General features: G+C 33.6%; 1 protein-coding gene across 1 annotated transcript in view; it reads left to right on the top strand.

The window, feature by feature from the left end:
• LOC136038985 (N-acetylneuraminate 9-O-acetyltransferase-like) overlaps positions 1-23,010 on the top strand; it is a 159,805-nt gene that overhangs the window by 13,712 nt on the left and 123,083 nt on the right. The window contains exons 4-5 of the mRNA XM_065722507.1: positions 10,040-10,225; positions 18,168-18,290. Of these exons, the coding sequence (XP_065578579.1) occupies positions 10,040-10,225; positions 18,168-18,290 (309 nt within the window). The remainder of the gene's footprint in view (positions 1-10,039; positions 10,226-18,167; positions 18,291-23,010) is intronic.

Raw genomic sequence — 23,010 nt, 5'->3', positions numbered from 1 at the left:
TGCGAGATTTTGCAGGCCAAGATCATCAGATATACAACAGGACAAATGAAACGGATGGCCAATAAAAATGCTTGAACTTCAGACTCCAATTCAAACAAATGTGACAAAACTTTACCTCAGGAAAGCCTTCTAACTTCTGTGTGAAGCAGTAAAAAAACTTGGAAACTACCAAAATTCTCACAAAGTGTACGGAATAGACAGAAATTTGCAGCACGCGATTTTTCACAATTTTCATCACTTAAAGTAGTAGATAACTCTGCAGGAATACGCTTATATACTAAAGCTTGTCTATGAATACAACAATGACTCCATTGAATTCTTTCGTTGATGTTTTTCAGCCGTGCCACAAACCCTGAAAACTTTCATGTCTTTGATTTTGCACCATCTAAACCACACATTAAGACCAGCTTATTCTATTCTTTTCGAAATTTCCCATTGATCATATACAAAATTTCTTCCCCAGTTGTGTAGGTTTTCAAAGGTTTTGCAAATGGCACATCTTCTGGAACAATATTCATTAGAAGATATCTAACGTAGACAAACAAGACTGGGGCATTTGTTAAATCCATCAATTCGTCAAGTTGAACTGCAAAGTATTTCAATTTTATTTTTTTTAAAAGTTTGTTCTCCACAAAATTAGCAAAGACATCAATCCGGCGTGACACGTTGTTGTATTAGCTCAATTATCTTTGTTGCCTATTCCCCAAGCACACATTTGGCGATATGTTTCGATAGTGATCCAATTAAATTGTCTGCTATTGTTTGCACTTGTCTAAATCTTGCAATTCCATAACTTATTCGTAATGATGCTTCAAGGGCCATTTTGCTATCTTTGCTTGAAGTAAAGCAAGAAGAAAGACTTCACTTTTTGATATTTGCCATTTCTTTTGAAATATTCAAGAGGTTTACCTCTGTGTTTCGCATGTTTTGTTTCAATATGTCTATGAAGAAGTGATGGTTTTAAGCTGCTGTTGGCAAGAACATCGTTATGAACGCGAAACGGTATAGGTTTCGACTCATCCCCAGTAAGATTAAAACCCAATTGTATATTGGGCCTATTTTAAATTTTAAATACTGGCATATTTCGCTTTTTCCTTTCCATCATCATTTCTTTTGTTTTTCGTCTGGTGAGACAGTACCTCACAAATGCTTTTAGTACTATCATCTTGAGTATCATGTCTCGTTTCTAAAACACCCGTTTTTAACCATAGATCCATAAGAAAAATAAGCTATAATAATAATTACATTAATAATTATTAAAATAATTTACCAGAGAACTTGACAGCCACAGTATCATTATCACTCAAGCTTCACAGGTGTTAAACCTCTGAATGAACATCGATTAATACAACACTACTGATACTGCCACTTGCTAGTTTATAAGGTGCTCGCAAAGAACCGATTATATGCGTAGCGCGATAGATATTAAGAACACCCATATTTTTACATTTTTACTTTTGATTTTAATGGTGTTTGAAAAAATCCACCATTACAACATTGTTTTCGCGAACCCTCTGCAAACACTGCGAATCCCCAGGGGTTTGCAAACCACCGGCTGAAAATCACTTCCTTAGATAAATGATTTTTTTTTATTTTGCACAGCAGCGCTTTCTATCATCCACTATGAATATTGCGCCCATTGCTTCAAAAAGAATAACCATTAAAACAGGTGGCGTGTAGTATATTAAACGCAGTTTATAAAAAACTGTTTCTGTCTGATAAACTGTCAAATGTTTTAATAGAGAGCGATAACTACTTTGAAATATCACATAGAAAAAGGTGTTGGAAAAGCCCTTGTCTTTTACTGATTGAATATCCTGTTTGTAAGCATCAAGCCTAAACTCAGAGGTTTTATGTTTCAAAATTATTTAATAGCCCTAAGCACACTGTATATATGACGCATAGACCTTGTAGTCCTCCTGACACCTTTCCATTCGTTTCTCAGTACCTTAAGTGCAGCAGCATTGATTCTTGCTTATCGTTTCCTTTCTGTCATATTGAAATGCGTCAAATTCCATAATTTTGGTCTCAAAAGACAGACTGAAAAAAATATCTAATATTTGTCTTCAACTAAAGAGGTATTGTTAAATAATTTATAAGTTACTTACCTGAATTAAAGTTTTTTCCTTCATTTTGATTCAAAAGGAAGAGTGAAAATTAAAAATGTAAAACATTCGTCCAAACCTAAAGAATATTTTTTTTCTTTAAATAATTTATAAATTGCTTACTTGTAATTGTAGTTTCTTCCTCCATGTCGGCTCAATAGAGAACCTAAAAAAGAGAAATATCATATATTAGTCATAAACAATTTTTTTTTGCTTTTCTTTACACTTCTTTAAATTAAAAATTTTCTTTAATTTCCTTTTTCATAAAATTTATAAATTAAATAATTTATAAATTAATTACTTTAAATTGAGGTTTCTACCTCCATGGTGACTCAAAAGTGAACCTGAAAAAGGATATATATCAAACATTAGTCTTCAGCTAAAGCTCTTTATTTTCTTTCAACTAAGTTATAGATTACTTATTTGAAATTGAAGTTTCTCCCTACAAGGTGACTAAAAAGGGAACCTGAAAAAGAGAAATATCAAATACAAGTCATAAGCAAGAAAACAATTTGTTTCTTTAAATAATTTATGAATTACTTACTTGGAATTGAAGTTTCTTCCTCTATGTTGACTTAAAAGGGAACTTGAAAAAGAGAAATATCAAATATTTGTCCTAAGCTAGAGCCTTTTTTTTGTTTCTTTGAATAGTTTATAAATTAATTACTAAAAATTGAAATTTCTTCCTCTGTGTTGAATCAAAGGAAAACCTGAAAAAGATGAATATCAACTATTAGTCATTGCTGAAGAAGAATTGTGTTTTGTTTTAAATATTTTATCAATAAATTGCTTGAAATCGAAGTTTCTTCTTCCATGTTGATTGATAACGAAACCTGAAAATGAAAACCTTAAATATTAGTCACAAGATAAAGCACAATTGTTTTATTTTCTTTAATTAATTAATAAATAACTTACTTGAAATTTAAATTTCATCTTCCATGTTGACGTAAAAGAGAACCTGAAAGAGATAAATATCAAATATTAGTCCTAAACTAGCACAATTTTTTTCTTTAAATAATTTATAAATGACTTACTTGAAATTGAAGTGTCTTCTTCCATGTTGAATCAAAGTAGAACCTGAAAAATAGACATTCCACATATTAATCCTAAGTTAGAGTGCAATTCTTTTAAGCTAAAGCGCAATTGTTTTTTCTTTAAATAATTTATAAATTACTTGCTTGAAATTGAACTTTTTTTTTCCCAAAGGTGACTTAAAAGGGAACCTGAAAAAAAGAAATATCAAATGGTAGTCACAAGCTAGAGCACAGTTGTTTTTCTTAAATTATGCAATGACCTACTTGACATTTGAAGTTTCTTAATCATAAACAAGAACAATTTTTTTTTTCCTTTAAATAATTCATAAATAACCTTCTTGAAATTTCAGTTTCTTCTTCCATGGTGACTCAAAACAGAGCCTGAAAAAGAGAAATATCAAATATTTGTTTTAGGACAAAGAACATTTATTATTTGCTCTAAATGATTTATAAGTTACTTACTTGAAATTAAAGTTTCTTTCTTCATGTTGGCTTAAAAGGGAACCTGAAAAAGAGAAATATCAAATATTAGTCATAAGCAAGAACACAATTGTTTTTTCTTTAAATAATTCATAAATGAATTACTTTTAATTGAAGATTCTTCTTCCATGTTAACCCAAAAGAGAACCTGAAAAAGAGAAATATCAAATATTAGACATAAGCTAGAGCACAATTGTTTTTTCTTAAAATGATTCATAAATAACCTAATTGAATTTGAAGTTTTTTCTTCCATGTTGACCTAAAAGGGAACCTGAAAAGATATATACCAAATATTAGCTATGAGAAAGACGTAATTGCTTTTTTTTAATAACTCATAAATAACTTACTTGAAATTGAAGCTTCAAATATTAGTCATGAATAAGAACAATTTTTTTTTTTCTTTAAATATTTCTTAAATAACTAACTTAAAGTTTCAGTTTCTTGTTCCATGTTGACTCAAAAGAGAACTTGAAAAAGAAAAATTTCAAGTATTAGTAATAAGCTAGAGCACAATTGTTTCTCAAAAATGATTCATAAATAACTTACATGAAATTGAAGTTTCTTCTTCCATGGCAACTCAAAAGATACCCTGAAAAGATAGATTAACATGGAAGCAGAAACTTCAATTCAAGTAAGTCAATTATGAATTATTTAAAGGAAAAAACATTGTAGTATGGCTTATGACTATCATTTGATAATCCAAAACAGATCCTGAAAAGATAAATATCAAATGGTAGTCACAAGCTAGAGCACAGTTGTTTTTCTTTAAATTATGCAATGACCTACTTGACATTTGAAGTTTATTTTTTGAAGTTTCTTAATCATAAACAAGAACAATTTTTTTTCCTTTAAATAATTCATAAATAACCTTCTTGAAATTTCAGTTTCTTCTTCCATGGTGACTCAAAACAGAGCCTGAAAAAGAGAAATATCAAATATTTGTTTTAGGACAAAGAACATTTATTATTTGCTTTAAATGATTTATAAGTTACTTACTTGAAATTAAAGTTTCTTTCTTCATGTTGGCTTAAAAGGGAACCTGAAAAAGAGGATTAACAAATATTAGTCATAAGCTAAAGTATAATTGTCTTTTTTTCTTTAAATGATTTATAAGTGATTTACTTGAAATTGAAGTTTCTTACTCCATGTGGACTCAAACCGGAACCTGAAAAAGAGAAAAATCAAACATTAGTCATAAGGTAAAACAGAAATGTTTTTTTTTCTTTAAGTAATTTATAAATGACTTAAATCAGTGGTTTCCAAACTTTATTTTATTACGTCTCCCTTAAAAATCTTTGATCATATGGTGCCTTCCTTCCAGTTTATGAATTATTTTTTCTCCCATTCCGATTAATCATTTATGCACAACTTTGAAAAAGTTATGCCGGCTTTGCCTCTCACAGAGACTATCTGCCTTGGCTTTACTCTGCTTAGCCATGACTTGGTCCTCAAGTCTTCCACCAAGTTGATCAACTATCAACGGACTAGAAATACAGACAAGAATATCTTTAGTGCTGCAAAATTTATGCAGCAAAATATATTTAGTGCTACAAAATAAATAGATTCTGTATCCACGTATATTTTTCAAAATCGTTATCATCAAATTAATTCAAGATGTGAATTAACAAAGCATCCAAAGTTGAACGAATGGATTTTCGTTTTTCTCTATGTTACCTTGGGCGCATAAACTAAAAGTGGAAACATGTCAAGCTTAATTTTTTCCAAAGTTGCCGTCCATAACTCCATTTTTAATGAATATTTTCACATTATCTTTTTGAATCAATTGAAGCATTTGTGATCTTTACACTGATTTATTCAAAAAATTTAATTTTCCTAAAATTTTCACCAAATAGGTCAGTTTAATAATTAAATTACCATCCCTAAACGTGTTTGCGTCCTCATTTTGATTTTCTTCGATAAAAATTGCAATTTCCACTTTGAGTTCATGTATCCTGTGAATCACTTTGTCATCAGATAGTCAACGCTCTTGACAATACTTCAAAAGGGAGGTGTAAGTAACTCCCATATTGTCACACAGCTTTGTTAATAACTTATAAAGGACTGTTTTTTATGTAGGTTATAGCTTTCTTTGTTTTTGTAAAAATGTCTAAGTTCCTCACTCATAGTTTTGGATACGAGAGCATGCAGCACATCTCCAAAACATCGAATGCTTTCATTTTAATTAGTGCTAGAAGGCCAGTTTTGTTTTCTGATATTGACTTTTCACCGTCTATACAAAGCAAAACGCAATTTTTACACAATATACTTTTCTCAATTGTCGATTATTATATTAAATTGTCGATAATTTTAAAAGTTGCACTGGATGCGACTTTTCCAGGAATGAGTTTGCAAACAAATATATCTTCAGTTATATTATTTACTTCAACTCCGATTATATATACGGTTTTAGCTACATCATTTCCTTCTAATTGCAAGGCGATAAAATCTTGCTTGTTTTGCCTTGAAATGGCAAATCTAGCTGTTGTTCAGGCTGGGCTTCTAACTCCCGTCAATTGCGGAAGGGTTAAGCTATTTTTCTTGACTGCGTTGTTAAAATTTCATCAGATATTTCGTCAATTCTGGCTAATATTCGTGTGTCCCCTTAAACTATCTTAAACTAGTCCGTGCCTCCCTAGGGAGGTGTGCCTCCCAGTTTGGAAAGCGGTGGTCTTGGCTAAAGCACGATGTTTTTTCTTTAAATTATTTATAAATTATTTTCTTGAAATTGGAGTTTTCAAAAGAGAAAATGAAGAGGGAAATATCAAATATGTCTTGCGCTGGAGCACTATTGTTCTTGTTTCAAATAATTTCTAAGTAATTTACTTGAAATTGAAGCTTCTTCCTCCTGGTTAACTCAGAAGACAACCTAAAAAAGACAAATATCAAATAATACTCTTAAGATAAAGCACAATTTTGTCTTTTTTAGATAATTTAGTAATTGCTTACTTGAAATTGAAGTCTCTTCCTCCATGTTGACTCAGAAGACAACCTGACAAAGACAAATATCAAATAATACTCTTTAGATAAAGCACAATTTTGTCTTTTCTAAATAATTTAGTAATTACTTACTTGAAATTGAAGTCTCTTCCTCCATGATGACTCAGAAGACAACCTGACAAAGACAAATATCAAATAATACTCTTAAGATAAAGCACAATTTTGTCTTTTTTAGATAATTTAGTAATTGCTTACTTGAAATTGAAGTCTCTTCCTCCATGTTGACTCAGAAGACAACCTGGCAAAGACAAATATCAAATAATACTCTTTAGATAAAGCACAATTTTGTCTTTTCTAAATAATTTAGTAATTTCTTACTTGAAATTGAAGTCTCTTCCTCCATGATGACTCAGAAGACAACCTGACAAAGACAAATATCAAATAATACTCTTAAGATAAAGCACAATTTTGTCTTTTTTAGATAATTTAGTAATTGCTTACTTGAAATTGAAGTCTCTTCCTCCATGTTGACTCAGAAGACAACCTGGCAAAGACAAATATCAAATAATACTCTTTAGATAAAGCACAATTTTGTCTTTTCTAAATAATTTAGTAATTTCTTACTTGAAATTGAAGTCTCTTCCTCCATGATGACTCAGAAGACAACCTGACAAAGACAAATATCAAATAATACTCTTAAGATAAAGCACAATTTTGTCTTTTTTAGATAATTTAGTAATTGCTTACTTGAAATTGAAGTCTCTTCCTCCATGTTGACTCAGAAGACAACCTGACAAAGACAAATATCAAATAGTACTCTTAAGATAAGGCACAATTTTGTTTTTTTTGAATAATTTAGTAATTACTTACTTGAAATTGGAGTTTCCTCCTCTATGTTGACTCGAATGAGCATCTGAAGAAGAAAAATCTCAAATAAATTAGTTTTTTTTACTGAAGGACGTTTTTTTTTATAATTCGTTTCTTACTCGAAAGTTTCCCCAGCCATGTTGTCGAGCAGAAGAACTGGAAAAATATAGAATATTAATCATATTCTAAAACCTGTATTTTTTCAAGTAATTTATAAATTGCTTACTTAGTACTGAAATTTCTTCCTCCCTGCTTACTCAAAAGAGAACCTTAAGATGAGAAATACTAGATGTTACTCTAGGCTAAAACACTTTGTTTCAAACATTTTATAAGCTAGTTTCTTGAAATTGAAGTTTTCAGAAAAGAACGTGAAAAAGAGAAACATCAAATTAGGCTTTTTCTAAATAGTTTTTAAATTACTTACTTCAAATCGAAGTTTCTTCCTGTATGTTTATTCAAAAGCGAAATTAATAAGAGAAATATCAGCTATTAGTCAGACGCTAAAATTTAGTCTTAAGCTAAATAAAATTTTTCTTTAAAAAAAAAAAAAAATTAGAAATTACTTACACGAACTTGAAATTCTTCTTCCACCCCTCTCTTTTGCGAAAACTAATATGACCCGTACATTGCTTGTATGTATTTACTTATCTTTGATTATGACGTCATCATCTTTTACGAATACATTATGTTGAGCGTGCATTGTGTTGCATATTTTTGTGAAAAGTGCTACTGTAATTAGATAATTAGATTTTGGTACCATTCTTTGAATGTAACGTCATCCGTGAGTTCTTTCAACAAATTTGTGAACTTACCACTCGAAACTGCTCCGTGTTGAATCAAATGAGAAAGTTAAAATGAGAAATATCTTTAATATTAATTTGAGAAATGTTGATCTTGAGCTAAATCAAAACAGTTTTCTTTCAGATACTTTCTGTGAAAATGGTTGACCTAATTTGCTTTTATGAAGCAAAGTAGTGGCTCTGGGAATATGATAATGCTGTGTGGCCGGATCTTTTTTAACACGTATGATAAATTGCTTGTTTATAACCTCTTAAACACGAGAATCTATCTTTCTACCATTGTGATTCCATTGGTATTATCTTGAGTTTCCAAAATTTCTCTTAAAAAGAATATTGATTCAGGCTTGGTGTTGTTATTGGCAAGCTTTTTATGCTGACCCAACTTCCATTTTAGTACATCTAATGCTCTTGCGGTGAACCTGTTTTTGTTGATTATTAACCTGACTTTTTCCTGCCAGAACAGTGTCTACACGCAAAAGCAAAAGTTTATTGAATTGAACATCGCCGTTGATCATCTTTCTCTACTGAATCCAATCGCACAGTCACAAATTTATATCCATTGGAAATCCAAAGTCAAGCCAGATTTTAAATGGATGCTTAATCAAAACTTGATGCCTTCAAATGAAATATACTACTCAAACTACCAACTCACTGCAGCGCCAAGCTGCCTGAGGCCAACACAGCCACACACGGTGCCCTTTCTGCCCAATCTGTTCAAAGCTTCACGCTTTGCCCCCTCTCAAGACGTTTTATTTTCCTTGAAATCTTTCTTTATGACCTCTTCTACTCTATTTGGGGACGGCTTACGTTTAAAAAGTCTAAAATGTAGCGTCCGGGTAAGACCGTCTTTTATTTTCTCATATCAGCTAAAAATTCAGTTTTTTTCGACAGTTTTTTTAAAGTGAAGTTGCTCCTTTTTTATAGTGGACTGTCGTACTGCCAAGACACATATTACAGTAATAGCCATTAACACTACTTTAATATTACTCTGTTCGGTGTCTTACGAAGAGTCTTTTTTCAATGTAATGGGAAAAAAAGAATTATGGAGGCTTTAATGTAATCCTAGTAAAAGCACAATATCGTATTGAGCCAACAAGATTGATATATTGAATGAATAAATGAATTTGATTTCCCACTAAAAAGACATGATGTCTCTATCTGAGCATTAAATAAGAACAAAAAAAAATAAATAAAGAATGAGAGAATTATAAACATAAACAGTCAAAACTACTTTCAAATAATTTTAAGCTTCAATAACAATAATAAAGTTATATTTTTTATGCATCCCCTCGTTATAAAATAAATAATCTTCAAACAGTGTCAACCTTTATATTTTTTCTGTATTGTGCGTGCCTATTCATTAAGCCAAATTGCCTAGTTTTTACTTGGTAAATGACAAGGAATACTCTTCAGTACAAAGCTTGGCCCTGTCATGATAACCGTGAACGCATACATGTTTCATGATGATAATCAGACGTGTTCTCGGGAGAGGTCCGAAAAGTGCATTGTTCTAAGTTTTGCTCCGGTTGCAAGGGAGGCCTGAACCGCTACTGATATTAAAGTTCTTGTTTTGCTCAAATAGTTTTCCTTTCACAATAATTACAATTTAAGAAAATAGATATAGCTATCAGTGGTGCCAATCAACGAAAATTTAGAGGGGGAGGGAAAATATACCTGACAAAATCTAGAGGGGCAATATCGGGGGAGGGGCAAACACAGGGGAGAAAATGGTCCCCTACGGTTATTACATGGATAGGTTTATAGTTTGTTATTTTACTTGTAGGTGGAGCTTTTATAATAAAACAAACTCTTTCAGGAGCTACTTATATATGGAAAGAACAACAGTTCTGCGATGCATCCGGCGAAGGAAACTAGAAGAAGTGCATTGACAAAACCACATGCTGATTTACTTTATGACAATAAAGATTTAAGAACCACGCTCGAATTCAAATGGGTACCTGTCTTAAATGATAGCTTTACGGAAATTTGCAAGCATTTAAAGGTACATGTTTTTTTCCGAAGCAATATTTGAGTTTCTTAAATGCCAAACTTATCAGACGACTGTTTAAGCTTCTAGGCTCTGGCACCAAAGCGCTTAATTCTTCTTACCTTTGTATGTTCATAAAGATATTCCCTTGGAACTCGGGACTATAGCTGAAAAATGAAAGAAAACGTTTTGAAATTGAATAATCTGTTCTGTTTTTAGAAGCTAATCTAACTTAACTTCATACACTCGAGATCATTCTCCTTACGGAACCTAATGAAAAAAAGAAAAACACCAAAAATTTAAAGCCTTCCTTTGGAATTTTCTAGTTTTTTATGAAATGCTCTTTATTCATTAACATTCCAGTAATTACAGTCAAGAGGAAAGATCAGATAGGACAATAACCGGTTAATTTGTAATGCATAGTGATAGAATATAGTGTCTCACCATGGATATTCAAATTTAGGTTTGGGATTTGCCAAGGACCGAAGAACAGGCAATTATATTTCTCGAGGAAAAGGGATTTTTGCCCAAAACAAAACAGTGCGTAAATGGACACACCATGAGTTTGTACTCATACGAGAAGCAACATCTTTGGATGTGTAACCTAGCATAACCTAACCTTCATTAGCATTAACCAAATTTCACTTTTCGGGAGTGTATCTCGTATAATACATACGTACCGGAAATTCCATTAAAGCCCAATGTTTCGAAATTTTAAAAACACAAGATGAAAATTATTTTTCTTAAAAGACTGGGGCAGATCCAAAAGGGATATGAACATAACCAAGGAGGAAAAAAAAAGCATAACCATAACCCAACTGACATAAATTAAGAAAAAAAATGAAAGATAAAATAAAAATCATAACTAGCCAAAGATCTTGTCTGACGACATGCACAAAAAAGAAACACAATCGTTGCGGATAATTTTTTATGATGGTTGTCTTCTTCCCCCAAAGCAAAAAATCCTGATAGTGTTAATTTGGTCCGCGAGACAAAACTGGGCATACTTTCCAAACTACAGGATAATGTTTGTTATATTTCATTAAACCTACGGACTCTATGCGGTTTATACTATAAAAATTGCTCAATTGCCTTCAGGCAAAAGAAAAAAATATACTACTGGCTTCGATTCTAAACGTACTACCGCTATAGTATAAATGCTTTGGGTAGCCGTAATTGTATAGAGTAAGATCGTAGTCTTGGTGATAAGAGAGAAAAACATGAGAAAAAAATACAAGGTGAAGACATAGTAATAGCCTCCACCTCTTTACACTTAACACACTAGTATATCCATAAATCAACAAATGAAGTCTAGCTTGAAATTCTAATCATATGAAGCGCCTAGAAATAGGGATAGATGGTATCCTAGCCTAGGTAAATTTGGTGTAGGAAAAGAAAACAGTAATGGCTATAGGCTTTTGCAATTTTGTAGGTATAACAATCTAGTTATAACCAATACGGTGTTTGGTCAAAAAATGGCCCATAAGTTGACTTTGGTATTCACGTGATGGTAAGAAAGCAAACCTTATTGATTATATTATTGTAAACAGAAGACTAGCAGGATCAATACAAGATACTTGGGTGTATAGGAGTGCTGTTATTGATGTTAAAAGTAAAGATCACCATCTAGTAGTGTCTAAAGTTAATTTAAAGCTGAAATTTCGGAAGGGTAACTCCCTCCCGGAAAGTTATGATGTAGGTAGACTTCAAGATGAAAGTTTGAGAAAAAAAAATCTAGGAACAGTTGAATACTAAGCTTTGAGAGTTTAAAATTTGACAATGTGGAAGATGGATGGAATAATTTCAAAAAAACAATTTGTGAAGTTGCTGATGGTGTCCTAGGGAAGAGTGCTAAGACTGCAACTAGGAATATTAGTGAAAAATCTTTAGGTATAATAGAGAGTAGAAGGGGTTTATATAAGAATTATCTGAGTGATAGGTCGTATGAAAACAAAAGGAATGTAAAGAAAGTGGAGAAAGCATTAAAATATGAACTAAGGAGATGTGAAGTGGAGGCCATGGATAAATTGCTGAGGATCTGGAAGATGCGGCTAGACGGCATAATAGTAAAATATTATACTGGCATGTTAATGAATTGAAAGGGAGTAGCCAATCTGGACTAGTACCAGTTAAAGATAGAAATGGGGCCACAATTTGTGATAAGGAAAAAGTTAAAGAAAGATGGGTGGAACATTTTGAGAATGTGCTAAACCGAGATACAGTTGCAGGAAAACATATAGATGAAAATGAAAAAGTTTGTGATACCTTGGATGTGAAGGAAGATTTGTTTAGTGAGCAAGAATTAACGACAGTACTAAAAGGATTAAAAAATAATAAGGCCCCAGGTGCTGATAGTATGATTCATGAGTTTCTTAAATATGGTGGCTCTGAGGTTAGGAATAAGCTACTAAAGTTTATGAACATGATTTTTGAAAAAGGGGAGGTACCCAATGATTTTAGGAAAACCTTAATTAAACCACTGTATAAGAAAGGTGACAAGAGTGAGTGTCGTAATTATCGAGGCATTCTCTGTAGGCAGTTGGTACTCTGTAGGTAGCAAATTACTGAGTAATATGATACGTTTTAGACTGAGAGATGCTGTAGACAAAGTTTTAAGGGAAGAACAATGCGGTTTTAGAAAAGGTAGAGGATGTGTCGACCATGTTTTCACTCTTAGGTTAATAATTGAAAAGTCCATTCGTCGTCAAACACCTCTGGTCCTCAGTTTTATCGATTATGAGCAAGCTTTCGATTCTATTGATAGAAGAGCGTTAACAAAGGTCTTATCGTTATATGGTAACCAGAAAAATACATTAAAGTGATTTGTGCTATGTACGAGAATAACACTGCTGCGGTTAAGGTAGGAAATGAGGTTTGCAACTGGTTTTGTATTAAATCAGGAGTTAAGCAGGGTTGTGTACTATCTCCCTTTATATGTATCATTTTGATGGACTTCGTCTTAAGGAGCACAGGAAAGGCAATTGGAGACCATGGAATCAAATGGGGAGGAAGAACGCTCATGGACTTAGATTATGCTGATGATTTAAGCATATTAGATGAAAGTGTGAGCAAAATGAATGAATTTTTAGAGGTTTTGCGAGTTCAGGGTGCTAAAATAGGCTTGAAAATTAATATTAAGAAGACTATGTCACTAAGGCTAGGAATAAGTGAAGATGAACAGGTGACATTAGGTAACGAAAAGATTGATCAGGTTGGGAGCTTCAGTTACCTTGGTAGTAACATTAGTAAAGATGGTGGGAGCAGTGAAAATGTTAAAAGTAGAATAGCTAAGGCTCAGGTTTTTTTTTCACAGTTAAAAAAAGTTTGGAAGAATAGAAAGATAAGTCTACAAATCAAGATTAGAATATTGGAAGCTACAGTGATGACAGTGGTGAAATATGGCTATGAAGCATGGGCACTCCGAAAAGCAGATGAAAATTTACTAGATGTTTTCCAGAGAAATTGCCTACGGATTGTTCTGGGTACCCGGCTGACTGACCGTATTTAAAACAGTAGGCTGTACGAAAAGTGTGGTTCAATCCTGCTTTCTGGGGCTATAATGAAAGAAAGATTGAGATGGCTAGGCCAAGTTCTACGGATGAAGGATGACAGATTACCGAAGATTGCCCTTTTTGGCCAACCGCCTGTGGCTACACGGAAAGCAGGTCGTCCTTGTCTGGGTTGGGAGGATGTCATAAATAAAGATTTAAAGGAAATGGGAACTTCCTGGGAGGGTGTAAAGAGGGAGGCTTTAAATAGATTAGGTTGGAGGAGGACCGTGCGTAGCTGTGTTGGCCTCAGGCGGCTTGGTGCTGCAGTGAGTTATTATTATTATTGTTAGTAGTAGTAGTAAAGCACCTTTTCTGCTGACATAGATCGGCTGATGAATGTTTTAGAAGCAGGCATTATTAAGTCTTCTATTCTCGGTATGAACTGATGTTCGGAGGCTTGCCCGGATTACTGCAGGTCAATTCTAGCGTTATACAAAGTGGGATACTTTCCCCGTGGTAATTTTGATTGGCTCTGTATTTTGGACGAGTCATTGTTTAAGTGGGATTCTTCTTAATGGGAATCGCAATTTCTCATGTCGGAGAAGATTTGCAACAAAGGATTATCGAGCTCTGAAACATTGCCGTATGAGCTCTCATCTCGGCTGAGAGCCGAGACTTAACTTGACGTGACTGAGACTTTACTGAAATGTGTTGGTGATGACACAAATTATACATCATTTAAGAGAGCTTTACTCTATCCTAGAAATAAATTCGACGATATATGTTGGATTTAGTATTAAAATTGTTAATTTAATTTTTGACATTCTAAAAGTACTAATCTCCCTGCGTACCCCAAATTTATTATGTTTTAGTGAATTCATCAGCAATACCCTTATTCTTCCTTTGCCGAGATACTTCAGTTGTGGCTAAAGGACTCTACATTATTTCATGGCAGAAACGAAGTAAATCGATCTGATTTTATTTCTTTCCCATTCTTTGATGGGAAATTATATTGTTGGTCTTACATTTGTGACATCATAGTTAGTTATAACCACGAATGCGAATGCCTTTCGAGCTCATATCTTCAGAGCTATTTCTTTCTGTGCTTAATTTATTCGATTTCTTTACTTTCCGAATACGCCATGACTCAGTGAAACTGCTTGTGAGGGTTGATGCTTGTTATTTTACAGAACATTACCCATAGAATTCGATAGCAATTCCATCTGCTTAAAAGTTTTTCCAACTTATCTTTTGTGTTAGATTTGTAACCGCTGAAAGTCTTTCTACTGTTCGACATTTTTCTCCCAATGTCTGCACTTTTGTCGTTATAGTAGTCTGTTTTGTTTGTTGCAGTCGTGGAAAAAGAAAAGCAAAAGGATATGGGAGTAAAGCAAACACAAATTGAGGAAAAGCATATTTTGAGGTTCTTTACAATTAAAATTTGAAGCCAAAAATCCAGTTAGTTGGTTTGACGGCTTGACTATAAACATTTACCCTCTCAGGGCTGAATTCTTTTTCCTAATTTTCTGGCTTTGTTCTGTCTTTTTATTAGGCTATCCATTCAGTTTGAGCGGAACCAACTGCAACAAGTGCTTTATCACTAAAATGTCTTAAAAAAAAAATCTGGAGAATAACATGCTAAAAGTCCGCTACAATTTGAAACTTGTATTGCCGCAAAATCACACTTAAAGCCCCTTTTAAAGTGTTGATATACCTTTAGTTTAAACTCAGAGCCGGAATTAGGTTTTTCTCAGGGGGGCAAATGTAGACTTTGCCGCTCCATCAATACTGTAAATATTACAGTTTTGGCCGAAAAATATTACAATTTAAGCTTGTTCAGCCGCTCCCTTCTAGATCTGGTTCTGAATAAACTTACATAAAGGGTCTTTTGTTATGTATTTGGACTTGACGAGAGCGAAGATCAACTTTACAATTGCTTTAAACTCCATTTTCACTCAAAAGGTCATAAAAGCCAAATTTCACCGGAAAAAGCCCGGAAATCTACTTTTTATCAACACTAATATTTTGCAATGTAATTTATACCTTGTTTTACCTGCTGAATTATACACAATATACGTAGGAAAGTCCTTAAGACCTCAAATTCATGTAGCCAAAACTTCTTAGTCAGCCTAAAACTGAGCCAAAAGCCGAAAATATATTTTCTTATGAAAAACGATTGAAGAATTGTTTCCACTAAACTAGACATGCGAGAAAAGAAAATTTAGTGCAAACAATTATGAAATCTAATTTCAACCAAACAGGAAATTTAGCAATTAGAATCACTTTGTACTTTTGAAGACTTTTAGTGTGTCATTTTGTAGATTTGTCTGAATACTTTATTGTAATTTACTTCAGTCATTTGTCTAAATATTTTTGATTTGTCTGAACATTTGAATTGTCTGAATATTTTGTTGTAAGTTATTATTAAGTCATTTCTTTTGCAAGTTATTCCAGGCTTGAGCATCTTTTCTGGTAATTAAATAAAAAAAAAACAAGTTTTTTTTAACTGAAAGTAAGGAGCAAAATTAAAACTTAAAACGAACAGAAATTACTTCGTATATGAAAGGGGCTGCTTCCTCACCAACATCCCGCTCTTGACGCTAAAGTTTGACTCTTTCTTTCAACTCTTCTTTTTAAAACAGTAAAAAAACTTTAGCGTAAAGAGCGGGATGTAGGTGAGGAAGCAGCTCCTTTCATATACGAAGTAATTTCTGTTCGTTTTAAGTTTTAATTTTGCTCCTTACTTTCAGTTAAAAAAAACTTGTATTTTTTTATATTTAATTTCTGAACGTTTTTCAATCAATGCATGTTTTGATTTTGGCTCTCCGCAGAGGAATAATTAAAACGAAATTTGCATATTTATTATTTTTTTTGCTAAATGACTTTCTCATAATTTCGATTGAATGATTTTGAGAAAAAAGAGCGGGGGAGGAAGCCTAGTTGCCCTCCGATTTTTTGGTTAATTAAGATAAAGGCAACTAGAACTTTTAATTTTTTACGAATCTTTTTTTTAGTAAAAGATATACGTAACTTATAAATTAGCTTACGTAAAGAAGTTTTGTATTCTCATGTTTTTATTACATATATGAGGGGGTTCGCCCTCTCGTCAGTACCTCGCTCTTTACACTAAAGCTTAGATTTTGTCCCAATTCATTAAGAATGACCCCTGAATCACCAAAGCCGTAAAATAAATAGTTGAAATTACTAAAAATACTTTAGCGTAAAGATCGGGGTATTAGGAGGAGGTGAGCTCCTCAAATGGGTAATAATTTCCGTTCGTTTTAAGTTTTAATGCTGCTCTTTACTTCCAGCTGAAAAAAAACTTTTTCATATTTCTTTTTTCATTGTTTTTTTTTTAATAATGCTAGTAAATCCTGCGCTCCCTTCATGGGAATTTTCTTCTACCATGACAAATTCCTTGATGGAAAGCTCTCCCAGCCTATCCCCCTATTCTCAACCCCTCCCCCAACCAAAAAATCCTACTGAAACGCCTACACACTTCCCAATAACCATTACTATATGTAAGCACTGGTCAAATTTTGTGACTTGTAGCCCCTCCCCCAGGGACTCTGGGGGAGTAAGTCATCCCAAAGACATAGTTTTTATGGTTTTTGACTATGCTGAAGAAAATGGCTATCTCAAAATTTTGATCCGTTGACTTTAGGAAAAAAATGAGCGTGGGAGGGGGCCTAGATGTCCTCCAATTTTTTTGGTCACTTAAAAAGGGCACTAGAACTTTTCATTTCCGTTAGAATGAGCCCTCTTGCGACATTCTAGGACCACTTGGTCGATACGATGACCCCTGGGAAAAAAAAACAAACAAATAAACACGCACCCGTGATTTGTCTTCTGGCAAAAAATACAAAATTCCACATTTTTGTAGATAGGAGCTTGAAACTTCTACAGTAGGGTTCTCTGAAACGCTGAATATGATGGTGTCATTTTCGTTAAGATCCTACGACTTTTAGGGGGTGTTTCCCCCTATTTTCCTAAATAAGGCAAATTTTCTCAGGCTCGTAACTTTTGATGGGTAAGACTAAACTTGATAAAATCAGCATTAAAATGCGATTCTTTTGATGTAGCTATTGATATCAAAATTCAATTTTTTAGAGTTTTGGTTACTATTGAGCCGGATCGCTCCTTACTACAGTTCGTTACCACGAACTGTTTGAAATAGTTAACGTATATGTACAGAAGCAGCAAAAATTGCTCAAGTACTAGCCCAGGATAATTCAGAACTTCATCTTTTAATTAGCATAATTTATTTATTTCCAAGCACTAAGGATAAAATAGTATTATTAATATTCTCTACAAGTGGTTAAATTTTATGAATTTTTTCCTTTATTGCTCTTTATTTGCCATATTTTAATACCTGTCACTGCGGAAATATTCCATACCTCTGTTTCATTGATCAGAAATAGGGAAAAATAGGTGTTTATTTTCATACTTGTTTGTTTTCATTACAGAAAGATCGTAATAACGTCCCAGATTTAGTAATTGCTGGTAGCGGAACATGGTCCATAAAATCTTCCAATGGATCTTTACAAGCTCTTGAAGAATACAAGTCCAATCTCACTCATGCTACTGAGGTAAGATTTACGGCTTCTGTCAAGGCGGATTCTAGGGGGGACTAGGGGTTTGACCCCTCTTCTGAAATATTTGCTCGACTCGTAAAACTGTAACAAAAATGAATTTAAACACAATTTGATTCGTTTTAAAGTTGTTTTTTTTTTTTGTAAAACTCCCGGAAAAAAGAATCCTGGATACGACCCTGGCTTCTGTGTTCAGTGAAACCGAACTCCTTATAACAGTGAAATAAAAACAATCGCAGTAACAACGAGAAATATTTCTATTCTTTGAATCTTTTTCGTTTGACTTAACATAATTATAGACAAGTAAATGATTTGGGGTTAAAATTGTTGTATTTTTCAGTTAATGTAGATTCCAATTTGATTGTTTCCATTAATGCTAAAACACGAAAGACTTTTTTCTGAAAGAAATATGAAAGATAAAAATGTGTGATTATATTGTGCTAACTTAGAATTATAAATTCAACGACATTTTGCTTACAATTAGAAGAAAAAGTTGGTACCAACCCTATTAAGAATTCAACATAAATTTAAGCAAGATTAAGGTCAATCTCCGAGGTTTGAAGCCAATGCTATTTTCCTATAGCAGTGAAATGCGTATTAACAACAGACACGAACAGATTTTTTAATGAAAAAATTCCTGTAGCTTCATTGAAAGCTTTAACATGAATAGGCCGAACAAATTTGCATTTTTTTTTCTTTAGAGCTTCATAAAAATTAATTAGTGGGGACACCTCTAATTTTTAAAAGTAGTAATTAGATTAATTTTAGAAGACGTAGAGAATTGTAAAGTAGCCTCTCGATTTGCCACGAAATTTCAAAATTTTTGGCCGTGAATTTTTTTTTTGTTATCATCAGTTTCCTTTAAAATTTGCCATTTAAGATATTCTTCCTATACTATTTAAAAGGGTTGTACTAATCATACAGCCTTGATTTTTGTGTCGTTTTGTAGATCTTATACCGATAAATAATCCCAAAGATTCTCAAGTTTGTAGTTATGTGGAATGATTTTTAGCAATAATTCTTAGTATTCAAAATTTCCTCCTTTCTCATTGGCTTGACCACTCCTTGAGGGGTTTGCCAGAATATCATTAAGAATGTTGACATCTCCTTAGCATTGCGACCAGATTTAAAAGGAAGTTGAAAACATGTATAATTGGCAACAACACCTTGAGGCAATATCATATTTAACACTTCATACGAATTGGCATTTTTTAGGTTACAAAGCTGTTACAAAGCAGATAACATTATTGGCCTTCAAAAGTAAAGAAACACCGATTGTAGGCCTATAAAATGTATGAACATTATTTTTAAAAAGAACATTATTCTTAAAAACACATCATTTTAAATATTATTGGCCTTTAAAAGTAAAGAAACACCGATTGTAGACCTATAAAATGTATGAACCTTATTTTTAAAAAGAAAATTTATCTTAAAAACACATTATTTTAATCATTATTGGCCTTTAAAAGTAAAGAAACACCGATTGTACGCCTATAAAATGTATGAACGTTATTTTTAAAAAGAACAATAACCTTAAAGACACATTATTTTAAACATTATTGGCCTTTAAAAGTAAAGAAACACTGATTGTAGGCCTATAAAATGTATGAACATTATTTTAAAAAAGAATATTATTCTTAAAAAGAATATTATTCTTAAAAACACATTATTTTAAACATTATTGGCCTTTAAAAGTAAAGAAACATCGATTGTAGGCCTATAAAATGTATGAATATCACTTTTAAAAAGAACGTTATTCTTTAAAACACATTATTTTAAACATTAGTGGCTCTTAAAATTAAGAAACGCCGATTGTAGGCCTATAAAATATACGAACATTATTTTTTTTAATCTAAAGTTGTAGGATATTCGTCCATTTTAGTTCCACGGGATCTCATTTCATTCCTAATAGTGCCGTATCTTGGAATATTTTGGTTTTTCCCCATCATCTCATACAGTTGACGATTTATAGGCTCGTTCATAAATGATTGATTACCCCGGTTTGGAACCGGAGTAATCATATACTTTGCTTTACGGAGTAATGCATATACTACTAAATTAATGTCATTTAAAGTAATATATTCGTGAAGGTACATAATAAACATTGGGCACCCTTGCCCTGGGGTATACAAGTTATATAAATACAAGTAAGGGAGGAAGGAAATCCCTAGGGGTATTTAATAAATTTTTGAAACTACTTATATTTATATACTATTCGTCAGAAACAAGAGCTAAGAGCTCATATCGCACTTGTGACGAGGTCAAGAGGAGCCAAGAGCTCATATGATATGACCTGTAGTAACATTCTAAGAATCAATAGATTGCTTTAAAAGGAAAATCAGAGGCTTAATGCCGGTCGGGATTTAAAATAAGAGCTCTGATTCAAGAGGTCCTTCTAAATATCAAAATTCATTAAGATCCGATCACCCACTCGTAAGTTAAAAATACCTCAATTTTTCTAATTTTTCCTTTCCCTTTAGCCCCCCAGATGGTCGAATCGGGGAAAACAACTGTAACGAGTCAAAGAGTGCAGCTCCCTGACATACCTAACAATTTTCATCGTCCTAGCACGTCCAGAAGCACTAAACTCACCAAAGCGCTGAACCAAACCACCTAACTCCCCCAAAGAAAGCGGATCTAGTCCGGTTACGTCAATTACGTATCTACTGTGTTTATAAGCGTTTTCCAAGATTTACGGTTTCCCCCTCCAACCCTCCCCCCCAATGTCAACAGATCTGGTCGGGATTTGAAAGAAGAGCTCTGAGACATGAGTTTCTCCTAATTATCAAATTTTTTTAAGATCCGGTCACCCATTCTTGAGTTAAAAACACCTCAATTTTTCTAATTTTCCCAAATTAACAACTTCCAGCTCCCCCAAAAGCTTGTGCTTATTCTTCCCATCAAGTTTCATCTCGATCTCTCCACTCTAAGCGGTTTCCAAGATTTCCGGTTTCCAAGGTTTCTGTTTTTCCCTCCAGCCCTCTATGTCCTTGGATCCAATTCTAATTGAAAATGGATTATCTGAGACATAAGATTCTTCTGCATATTAAGTTTCATTAAGATCCGATCACCCATTCGTAAGATACCTCGATTTTCACGTTTTCCAAGAATTCCAGATTCCCCCTCCAGCTCCCTTCAGTGTCATCGGATCTGGTCGGGATTTAAAATGAGAGTTTTAAAGCACAAGATCCTTCTAGATATCAAATTTTATTAAGATCTGAACACCCGTTCGCAAGTTACAAATACCTCATTTTTTCTAATTTTACCGAATTACCCCCTCCCCCCCCCAACTCCACCAAAGAGAGCGGATCCAAACCGGTTATGTCAGTCACCTATCTTGGACCTGTGCGTATTCTTTCCACCAAGTTTCATCCTGATCTCTCCGCTTTAAGCGTTTTCCAATATTTCCTGCCCCCCCCCCCCAATGACACTGGATCTGGTAGGGATTTAAAATGAGAGATCTGGGTTTCGAGATCCTTCTAAATATGAAATTTCATTAAGGTACGATCACTCTTTCATAAGTTAAAATACTTAATTTTGTCTAATTTTTTAGAATCACCCCCCCCCCCCCCAACTCCCCCAAAGAGAGCAGATCCGTTCCGGCTATGTCAATCCCGTTTCTAGGACTTGTACTTATTTTTACCACCAAGTTTCATCCCGACCCCTATACTCGAAGCGTTTTCCAAGATTTTAGGTCTCCTCCAAACTTCCTCTTCACCGGATCCGGTCGAGATTTAAAATAAGAACTCCGAGACATGATATCCTTCCAAATATCAAATTTCAATAAGATCCAATCTCTCTTTCGTAAGTTGAAAACACCTTATTTTTTTAATTTTTCAGAATTATCCCTCCTCCTCCCAACTCCCCTGAAGAGAGCAGATCCGTTCCAGTTACGTCAATCTCATATCTAGGACTTAAGATTATTTTTACCACCAAGTCTCATTCCGATCCCCCCACTCTAAGCGTTTTCTATGATTTCTGGTTTCCCCCTCCAACTACCCCCAATGTCACCAGATCCGGTCGGAATTTAAAATAAGAGCTATGAGACACGATATCCTTCCAAACATCAAATTTCATTGATATCTGATGACTCTTTCCTAAATTAAAAATAGCTCATTTTTTCTAATTTTTCAGAGTTAACCCTCCCCCCCAACTCCCCCAAAGAGAGCGATTGCTTATCTGCGATATTTGCTTATTCTACCCACCAAGTTTCATCCCGATCTCTTGACTCTAATCATTTTCCAAGATTTTCGGTTTCCCCATCCACCTCCGCCTACTCTCACTGGATCTAGTTGGGATTTGTAATAAGAGTTCTGAAGCACAAGATCCTTCTAAATATCAAGTTTTATAAGATCTAATTACCCGTCCATAAATTACAAATACCTCATTTTTAATTTTTCCGAATTAATCCCCCCAACTCTCCCAAAGAGTGCGGATCCGGTCCAGTTATGTCAGTCACGTATCTTGGATGTGTGCTTATTCTTGCCACCAAATTTCATTCTGACCTCTCCACTCTGAGCGTTTTCCAAGATTTCTGATACCCCCCCACAACTCTCCCCAATGAAACTGGATTCAGCCAGATCTAAAATGAAAGATCTGAGTTGCAAGATCCTTCTAAATATGAGATTTCATTAAAATTCGATCACTCCTTCGTAACTTAAAAACACCTCATTTTTTCGAATTAACCGACACTCCACTCCCCCCCCCCCACGGACGG

Source organism: Artemia franciscana, chromosome 2 (assembly GCF_032884065.1).
Source record: "Artemia franciscana chromosome 2, ASM3288406v1, whole genome shotgun sequence".
Classification (NCBI taxonomy): Eukaryota; Metazoa; Arthropoda; class Branchiopoda; order Anostraca; family Artemiidae; genus Artemia; species Artemia franciscana.
The sequence above is the reverse complement of the archived record's forward strand: the minus strand, read 5'-3'. Positions and strand labels throughout refer to the sequence as shown.